The sequence below is a fragment of the Nansenia antarctica genome, assembly GCF_963989245.1.
Source record: "Nansenia antarctica genome assembly, chromosome: 7".
In the NCBI taxonomy this organism is placed as follows: domain Eukaryota; kingdom Metazoa; phylum Chordata; class Actinopteri; order Argentiniformes; family Microstomatidae; genus Nansenia; species Nansenia antarctica.
The window spans coordinates 56,506,642-56,517,207 of record NC_137677.1 but is presented as its reverse complement, the minus strand read 5'-3'; the positions used below and the strand labels follow the sequence as shown (position 1 = coordinate 56,517,207).

Below are 10,566 nucleotides of genomic sequence, written 5' to 3'. Positions count from 1 at the left end.
ATAGTATTAATATAGCCTAGTTCAGTTAGAGTAGTATTGCTATTGAGTGTGAAACGGGACAAGAGTCTGACATCAGTCAACTGAACATTGTGTAAGTTAGTTAGTTAACAATGTTAAAGTCCCGTAAAAGCTCTGTCTGGGCACACTTCAAGAAAATAGAAGACAATCGTGTCCAGTGTGGGGAACAAAATGGTCTTACCATGGCTCCACGTCAATGATGCTACCAACCCAATCAAGCATGGCCACATTTATTCAAGCTCGCAAGTGTGACAGAAGCCGCAGTGATAAAACTACTGCCCTAATTGCCAACATGGTAGCTAAAGATATGCTGCCTATTAGTACAGTAGAGGGGAGTTCCATTTAGAAAAAACAGCGCCTCGAGTCTCGAAAAGATGCATGCTGAGTCTGTTCGCTATGCTTTAGCCAAAACTGACCCAAGTAGCCATGGACGAATTAAATTCCATTTAATCTTTATCCATGGGATTTATTTTTTGGGTATATTTGGCCATTTTGATTTCGGATAGGCTATAGCTAGACTATTGGCCTAATTTGAGTATTCAGAAGAAGAAATTCACAAGGATTAATAGCAGAATATGTTTTGTATTATTATTTACTGTTATGATAATATTAAGTGATTTCTTGCCGATGATCCATGGCCGCCTTTATGAATGTCAGCACACATCGAAAAATAAATTATTCGTCCATTGACCATTATTTTATTTTTTACTTATGCACATCCCTAATTGTCACCAATGTTGATGACTTTATAAGACAAACATCTACAGTAGTATGTCTGTAATGCACAAAGCTACAGAAGTCTATTTTACACTACTTACCGTATTTCCTATATTCTCCACAATAGCACAATTAAACCCTCTGTAGCCTATTCAGTAGCAGATGATGCTTGGCTTTGAACAGTGATTGGGATAAAAACATCCCTCATTCACTGGCCTCTCCTTAAGAGGAGACTTCTTTGTGACAGCCGAGATAGATGGACCCATTATGGCTAACAGTACCATTGATATTTTAATCCCTTTCCGTGCCATCTTAAGCCCCATGTGATTTTAATTATCTGAGAAAAGGCCATGTCTTTGTGTGCCTGTTTGTCTAACCCCTTGTCGGAGGATGAGTGTTCATTAATCTCCCCTCTCCCTCCAGGATCCTCACTGCATAACCACTGTTTGCTCTCTGAGGTCTGCACGGTGACCAGGGGACTGACTTAACAGATTTGTAATGAAAAGACCATTACCTGTTCTCTTTTCATGACCTTTTTGTTTGCCCTGCAGTGCAGATGAGCCTCTTTTGCAATCTAGACAGGTTGGTAACCTGGTGAATGTGACTGGTGTTAGAAGGCCTGTCTTTGTTAAGTACCGGCTCAGAGAATTGACAGTGAAAACCGGATAGCCACCTGTTGCTTGTTCTGTGATTAATGGTATTAGAAACAGGTCACGGTCAGTTTCAAAACAAAGACACCCGGTGTCGCCGGGTTTTCATTGTCAATACTGCTTGTTTTGAAAAGTGGGCGACCTGTTTATAATACCATTAATCACAGAACAAGTGAGAGGTTGGATCCGTCAATCACACAGTTTACCGGAACCTGACCAGTTTACATTTGGCTATTCAGCTTTTCTGCTCTAAACATACCCCTACTGTCTGCCCCAGCTCTACTCCGTATAGTACACTACGCTATTACACTACCCATCATCACACTCCTTGTACAGCTTTACATCCCTGCCGTGTGTTAAGGAGCCTTCGTCCCCCCCAGCATCGGGCTCCTCTACAGCCCTGGAATGTGCAATAAGAATGCCAGGCGTGTTTGGATGGGAGACGTCATTCCTCCACCTCTGAACTTTAATGGCAAGGCGGGATGTGTGCATTCATCAAGTGTTCATTAAAAAACGTACTCCGCTGTTTGGTAATGTAACCCCAGCTGCTAATGAGCGCTGGCTGGATCGTTTTCTCTGCAGAGAGCGTTGAAGAGAGCTCCGCAGGGCCAGTCTGTTCAAAGCCCTCCTCCCCTCCTCCTCACCACTCCTATGCCAGGGCCGCTACTTTACCCGGTCGTAAACTGCTCACAATGAGGTATAATGATGTTGTTTTTGTTTTTGCCTCCCATCTCCCCTTCAATTATTTGAATAGCGGAGTGCTTCCTTCCAATTCTTGTTCCATATCTCCAGGCTCACATGAGGTACAAAGAAAGTAGTCTAATTTCCATCCCTGAATGGCCCTTGATGTGAGAATCTTTGGCAGGAGAACGAACCATAGTCATTTTGGTGCATCTGTCCCCCAGCTCTGCTGATGGTTTCCTCGATGCTAAGTGGCTAATTTGGTTGTTTTTCTGATTGTTTTGTCTGAAGTCTCCCAAGGGTCAAAGCTATCATAACCTGTGGACTCTGATTACAGTACATCCACTTATTCTGCCGTTGAGCTTATTACCTTTGGAATAATGACAAACCTCAAAGGTTTATTATTTTATTTAATTTTCCAGTGTTTTATTGAGTTTTAGTGGCTGACCGTGAGATTGAGATCCCATTCTCAGTTCGAAATGGCTCTTTTAACTGACTAGCAGAAAAGCGAAACTGCAAGCTTTTAAGACATCACTGTTCTAATGCAACATACAGTGTGTTAGGGTGGCTACGTCCTATGTTGCATGGAAGATGAGATTGCTAGCCTGTAGGTAAGATCATCATTTGGTATAAGGACACACATCCCTTTCTAGTAAACTTAATGTGAAGAACCATTTATACAGCATGTAATACCATGTTGCACTATGTTTACCAGTTGTCTGACAGCTGTGTCAGGGCAACTCCTGGGGCTGTGTGTGTGTTGGATCACTCTCTACCATAACCCTTCACATGACACATGGAGTTGCCTTGAGGGGGGTTCCATCTCTCTCTCCCTGACAGACATCCATTTCAGAGACTCTCTTATGGAATGGAATGGAATGGAATGGACTTTATTTGTCATTGCTACAGTACAGGTACCAAACAACGAAATTTAGGAGGGGTGGCTCCCCTGGTGTTAGGAAACACACAGGACCCCACATTTCTTACAGAGGAGAAAAGTTATGAATTTACCCCATATAGAAATGGATTACATGAAAATCTACTGTATGCAGTATGAGCTGAGTCTGTATGTCTTAGACATATAGGCCTAGTACCCGTCCCTCCCTTGAATGTATGGTCCTAGAAGTCACTGGAGAGCATTGGTCTCAGTGATTAGCCCAAGCCAAGGGTCACTAATGGCATTCGTGCTGCTGCTCCATGCTAAGGTCCCAGTCGTGGACTAGCCCTTCTGCTGAACTCGATCCGTTACAATGGGTTGGTCAGGGTATACTATACTACACAAGTGGTAGTCTTGTGTACAATTGTCAGATGAAGTAGCAGCATTATCTCATGTGGATTACAGTGCTACGGTATCAAAGTGTCTTGGTACTGAGAGATACTCTCATATCGGCGATGATTCAGATTTATTTTATAGCAGCCATGTTCAGACTTTCACACTTCTGTAAGCGATTTTATAAGACTGTTAAAACGTCGGTTTTATCCTCTCACGTTTGTGAAAAGTCAGTGTGACCTGGAATGTTTCCTCACGTTCCTCATTCCCAGCTGAGCCAGACTAGAGTTACCATGGGATAAAGACCAAATGGAGCTGGCACACTGAGACACTGGAGAAAGGATTGGCAGTGAAAGCTCATGTTATGAGCTCCAAAAGCCCAGCTTTAGACAAGAGCTTAAAAAAAGCACACAAGCAACTATCTCGATGAGACTGAAAAACCTTGGGAAAATGTTTGAGGCAGACATACCGAATGTTCAACCAACAAACATTTGAATATTCTTTTTTTTCTTTTCTTTTTTCTTGATCTTCTCTACAGACAGATACAGCCTAGGCCCTATTGACCTGTGTACTACGTATGCTGTCTTTAATCAATCTATATTCCTTTGTTTTCATCAAAACACACATGATGATTTGCTCAACAGGGATAAGATGGATGATCACGATTACATGCGCATAAGTGACTTCCTGACTTGAAAGAGAAAGGAAACAAATAACAACGTTCACCTTTGCTCTCTTTTCCTCTGCGAAGGCATAAACAAAACAAACATCCCATCCCTGGCTTTTTAATAAGGAGGAGTGTCGCTCCTCCACTGTCTCACTGATTACCGTTGATTTGTTGTCATAGGAATGATATAAAGCCACCGTATCTCCATCTTCATATGCATATTCATTTTGATTACAGGTATTTGGCTACTAATAAATGCCGCCAGCTGTCAGGATAGCGAGGCAGCTGCATCATTACGGCATAAAGTGCTCAGCGCAGTGCGGCGACCCCAATTTCGCACACACGCACACACGCACACACACACACACACACACACACACACACACACACACACACTGTCTGTCAGCTGTCGCAGTTTGCACTGAAACTTGTTGGTAAATGATAGCTGGTTGCCATTTCCATATGCAACCTTGCCATTTCACTGTGTGACAGAAGGGACTGACTCATCACTGGCCTCTGGGTGCCTCTGGTTGCCTCCTACATGCCCAGGGGCTTGCTCAGCCTCCACAAACACACAAAGACAGAGGGTGACTGGAGAGCACTCAAACGCCCCTTTAAACTTCCCTAATGAGGTTGGCAGTAGAGGTGACTGGTGAGTAGACTTGTCACCTCAGCGCCCCTGAGCCAGCGCTCTGTCTGTCTGTCTGTCTGTGCGTGCATGTAACCAACCTGCACAGCCTCAGGTAAAAGAGCCAGCTAGCATTTGCACAGGATCTGCCTCAGGGCACGAGGCAAACTCACTGCTCTCACTACACTCTACACACACGTTGCACGCACACACACACACACACACACACACACACACACACACACACACACACACACACACACACACACACACACTACTACTAGGGTTATCTCAGGAGAAAGATTTATATTCATAGTACGCTTCTACCCTTGGCTGATAACATTGTAAATTACTGCAGCAGGCTTTTGAAAATACATGAATGCATACAACAACAAAAAAACACTGCACTCTATTTTTTTTGCTTTTTAGATTGAGCATTGCCCTGCCGTTAGGTTGGCCTTTGCCCCCTGGATGAGGCCATTTATGATGATGTCACTACCATGTATTCCCCCCCCCGGGGAGTGCTGCTTGCTTCCTGGACTTGTGTGTTGGTGTGCTGCACACGTTGGACAGACAGACGCTGCACCATTTTTCTGATTGGCACATTCTTACAACGGTTTGGTTGATTCAGTGAAAAGCTGTTTGATATGCCTCTTTACCGAATGATGGACTCTATTGGGCAGTAACGATGATTCATGACTTAACGGCTTCCATTTCCTAAAGTGGACCGTTGTGCTGAGGAGAGTCGAGGTCGTCTAATAAAAAGGACCAATGACATCTGTCTCAGAGGTCTATTGAAACAGAGTGACACAAGATTAATATGGCCTCTAGTATGGCCAGGACAGAAGGACAGTCTCATTAGTGTCAAGGGTTAGATTGGGCAAATGCAGTCTTGCTTTAGGGGCCTCTTTATCACACCTCCCCCGGATACAGACAAGGCCCCACCGTCACCATCAACAACATGCATTAACCTGCGATTACACAGATACCCAGCAATGTCACATTGAAGGCAATTAGGCCAAGATAAGACTTCAGATGATATCCTGTTAGCCGTTGATGTACAGACCCCAAGGTGGAGGCCAACAGAAGGGAAGAGTGACAGGTCTAGACAATGAGCAGAGATGGGTGGTGTGTCACAGTACGCAGCAAGGATGGACTGAGGATCCGCAGGAGATGGAACGCTCTAGAAACTAGACTCCACAGTGACTGTGTGTAATGGTGTGCGTGCGTGTGTGCGTGTGTGTGTGTGTGTGTGTGTGTGCGTGTGTGTGCGTGTGTGTGTGTCTGTGCGTGTCTGTGCGTGTGCGTGCGTGTGCGTGTGTGTGTGTGTGCGCGCCTGGTCCTACGGCCCTGGCTGCTCTTGACTGGGCCAGCTCCATCACAGGACAGAGGTACTGATTGCTCTTCAGAGGCAGGTGGGCTTTAAGCGGTTTAGAGGAACCTCTGATGGAAGGGCCCTGTCAGACCCCAGTAATAAAGAACTGTGATGGATGGATCTGGCGCCCCAAACCCTCCACTTGGCCTGATTGGTGATGGGGTTAGTAGGAAGCGGGGGGACCAGGTCTGGGGGGGGGGGGGGGGGGGGGGGGCTACTGTACCTGGAAACAGTATTCCTCACTGCTGCAGATTCCCAGGAACACAAACAGCCACTTTCTATAATGTAATCTCTACGGTTACATGTATCTTGAACACAAAATAGAAATTATCATGGGAGATGGTATAGAAATGATCAAGGATCATATTGTTTTTCCTAGATACCATTTCAATATGTGATTTAAGTGCCTGTGGAATGTTCCACTACAGTAGGTGTTCACTACAGAGTATGATAAACAGCTGCGTTTAACAGCGTTAGCATGTTCTATACTACCACTGAACAGTTACTTTAACAGCGTTAGCATGTTCTATACTACCACTGAACAGTGCTGGGGGTGATGCAGACACCAGTTGTACACATTTTAATCACAAACTGTATTATGGTTTTACCTATATTAACTATCATTATACGTAACTATCATCATATCATATCATATCATTATAACTATCCTACTACATAGTAGCTGTGCTATAATTGCATAGTAGCTGTGCTATAAATCATTAGCGGTGGTCGATTAAATGCCTCTAATGCATCTTTGGAAAAGTGGCGAGAACAAAGACACATCTTTATGAGCGCGACGCGACTTTTAGCGCGATGAGGTGTCAAATGACCCACTCTTCACAATGGGGCAGTGTGTACTGACGCACAAAGATCGCTGGATGGCGATGTCACACAAGAACAGAAAAATGACAACATCACTACCTCTAAAAATGCATCATGTTCTTATGCGCAGAGAAGCGGGGAAATGATTACCGCATTCTGATATGAATAAGCGTGAGTCAGCGGAAAACGAACTATGGAACAAATTAAATGATATATATATATATATATATGTGAGACTGCGGGAGCTTTACTAACGAATGAAAGTTGATTATCATTATTAAAAAATAATAGTAATAGGCTATATATTGCAATATTGTGTTATCATAATTATGATCTTCACAGTGATTTAAAGTCTGTTTATTTTTCGGTGAACTACATAAATAGAAATATCAAAGCAAGAGCAGCCAACAGTGTTCCAAAGAAACCAAATGGGAGCAGAGGCTCACAGGCCCATTATTTATACAGCACATTGTGCTCTGGACTAAATGTTTAATGTAAGCTGAGGCAACCAAAGGGCACCTGTTAACAACTTGTGTAGACACTTCAGGACCTAACAGATGTCTCCTGGCTGGCTGGCTTGCTGGCTGGCTGGCACTCGTGGGCTGGTAGTCGTCTGCTACACAGACCAGCCCCAGGCCTTTGTTATTAGGCTATATACCACTCTGGGACCAGTCACCAGAGGAAACTCAGACTAGCTCCGAAATCCAAATACTGTAGCCTCCTCCAAGCCCCCTAGACCTCTGTGCACTTCTAGTGGTGATCAGAGAGGATTTGACTGTCAGTCACTGAAGACGTGGCCAACATGGAGCCCTCTGGAGGGATTGGACACTCCTCAGTATGCAAATAGGTTTCAGACCTGGGAGGGGAGAAAAACCTAGCAGAGCAGAGTGGGATTGTGAATGTAGTGAAACGAAAATGAAATGAAATGAGTTGGAGGGCAAACGGGAGGTGGAATGGAGGAGAAGAGGGAGGGAGGGAGGGAGAGAGAGAGAGGGAGAGAGAGAGAGAGAGGGAGCTGTGGAGAAGTGGAGCTGGGTGTCTTGGTTAATTTCTTAAGGGAGGAGGTGAGTAATGAGATGTTGCATAATTTCTCCCTCCCCGTTCCTCTCGACTCAACCTCCACCTTCACCACATTTATCTTTCTGTTGGGTTTCTTCTCACCTAACCTCATTACCGTGTAGGAACATCCTCTCATCCAATATGGTTTACCCACAAAATAATGGCAATTATGCAGATTATGAGGGTAAATAATGTATGTTGGTAAGGGGGGGTCTCTGCTGGAGGTCTGTGTCAGCTGTTGACATGCGATCAAATCTGCATGGATTGTTGTATCTATCAGCAAGTTTCAGATAAAAAATAAAAAATGTGATTTAATGCGCACAGTGTGTGTGTGTGTGTGTGTGTGTGTGTGTGTGTGTGTGTGTGTGTGTGTGTGTGTGTGTGTGTGTGTGCGTGCGTGCGTGCGTTGGCTTAGTTTTGACTCAATCATGGCTTGGCAGTACATGTACCAATCAGATGGACTGCCAACATTATTAATAACTGTGAGAGAGAGCGAGAGAGCTGACAGAGAGTAGCATAATAACTTACTGTACGCTACCCCAGGCCTCCCTCTACCCCTCAGAGGAGGAAGTAGTTACCCCCTTCTATCCCTGTTCTTTCATTTACATATCGGGATCATGTAAATACAAAAATGCAATCCCCTCAACGCCATCCCGGTTGTGGATTCGTTGGAGTGCGATAGGCTTCTTAACGCATGCATTGCTCATGTTTTATTGATCGTATTAGGCAATATATACCTTCTTTGATTTGAAATATATTCTTTGAAGCATACTGTCATGCTGGGGGAGATCTTGTTGTGCTCGTCAATTGAAGAAACTGTGCCCCCGACAATGCAATCCACTAAACACAAGTTGCAAGGGGTTGCAATGACTGGCGTTGCAATGACTAGCCTTCTCATTGATATTCAGAGTCTACGTGAGTGAGAGCTGTAAACAGGGAGTAGCAGACTGAATGTGTTGCTGGAGACAGAACTGTCACTGCATCCGTAATGAGGCTTGCAGAGAGAGAGAGAGAGAGAGAGAGAGAGAGAGAGAGAGAGAGACAGAGAGAGAGAGACACACACACACACACACACACACACACAGACACAGACACAGAGAGAGAGACAGACCTCCCCTCCCCTCCCCAGCCAGCCTGGTAACAGAGCAGGGCAGGCAGTGTCACTCTGGGTTGGCCTGACTGGGAGTCGCAACTAACGTTGAGTCATTTCTCTCCTCCAGAGCTGCAAGCAGAGAAACAGCCAAGCTCCTCCCCCGCCACTCAGGAACTGATGACAAGGCTGGGCTTCTTACTGGGAGAAGGGATCCCGGGTACGGCTCGCATACCTATGGAAGACAAGAATGAAAAGAAGGTATTTAATTTTCTTCTCTCACCCCCCAGCCCCCCCCCCCCCCCCCCCCCCCCCACCTCCTCCTCCCCCTTCTCCTCCTCAGCCACAGCTGCTGCAGCACCACACAGAGATAGAGAGATAGAGGGAGAAAGAGAGAGAGGGAGTTTAGAGCGTGCGAAAGAAGAAAGGATGCTCTTTGCTACTACTTCCACGTTTCTCCAGGGTTCCTTTCTCCTTGGACATGGATTCAAGTCTTGCTCCTCCTGCAGGAACTGAGACTTACTACTACTAATAAGGGTAACTCTTATCAAAATGTTATCTGAGCTGTGTTTGTACTGTGTGTGTACAGTACAAAGTTAAATGAAAATGTCAGTGAAACCGCTGTAGGGTTTTAGGAGGCAGGAGAGGTGATCCAGCGTGACAGAGGCGTGTTGGGTCTCGGAAACTTGAGTGCAGTAAGCATGGGACTCTTGAGTATGTAACACGAGTGTATGAGCTTTGGTCCAGAAATAGAGTTATGTCAAGTCTCGGGCTCAGTGTGTTTGGCACTGCTAATTAGTCTGGGGCTCTCTGGGCAGAGCGGAGCAGTTCACCAGTTGATTCCCCCAGCTCGTATATTACACTTTGACACATTTTGGCAGGGGATCTATAATTCAATACACTTTGTAAGGAGCTTACACTGTGTTCTGTGAATCATCTTCATTAGTTCAGACGTCAAAACGAGAAAGCTGGAAGAAATCACACAATGGAAGAAGACAACAATGGTTTTTTCGGATGTTTTGGGTGATGGTTTTTATAGCGTAATGGAAAGAAAACGGCTTTCGGACACCGATCATCTGTTAACCATCCTGTGTTCCGTTCACTGCTGTTTTACAATCTTCGCTCAGCAGACATGTTGCTTTTAATTCAGCCCTACAGTAAATGTCATTAAGCTATTATGCTATCAGTGTGGTATGTAGGGGTGGTTGGTGTAAGCTATAATACCCCTCTTTTGCTTCCTTCACACCACATCATTGCCAGAACGTTTAGCATTGTTCTTCCCAGAGTTCAGTGTTGTTTGATGTGAATGGGAAGCGATGAGGAAGCGTTAGCCTAGCATGTAGAACATGAGATCTGTTGGCCCTTTGGTGGGGGAACTGTTGGCAGGCTATTGGTCTCTCTAGGGACCAGGGTATGTAGCTAGCACCGCTAACCTCAACCAACCCAGCTCTCACACTGACCTATATAGGCAACACACAGCATGGCACGGTACAGCTGGAGAGACTGAGGATGATGCACAAGATAAACTCCAGAGTTTTATGGTATTATCCTAATCGTAAATTAGCCTACAGGTCATGGGGTGAGAATCT

At 45.0% G+C, this 10,566-nt stretch overlaps 1 protein-coding gene across 2 annotated transcripts in view; it reads left to right on the top strand.

The window, feature by feature from the left end:
• Positions 1–10,566, top strand: part of tanc1b (tetratricopeptide repeat, ankyrin repeat and coiled-coil containing 1b) — a 117,634-nt gene that overhangs the window by 52,724 nt on the left and 54,344 nt on the right. For both annotated transcript variants that reach the window (XM_080537135.1, XM_080537134.1), the window contains exon 5: positions 9,108–9,238. In XM_080537135.1, the coding sequence (XP_080393261.1) occupies positions 9,108–9,238 (131 nt within the window). The remainder of the gene's footprint in view (positions 1–9,107; positions 9,239–10,566) is intronic.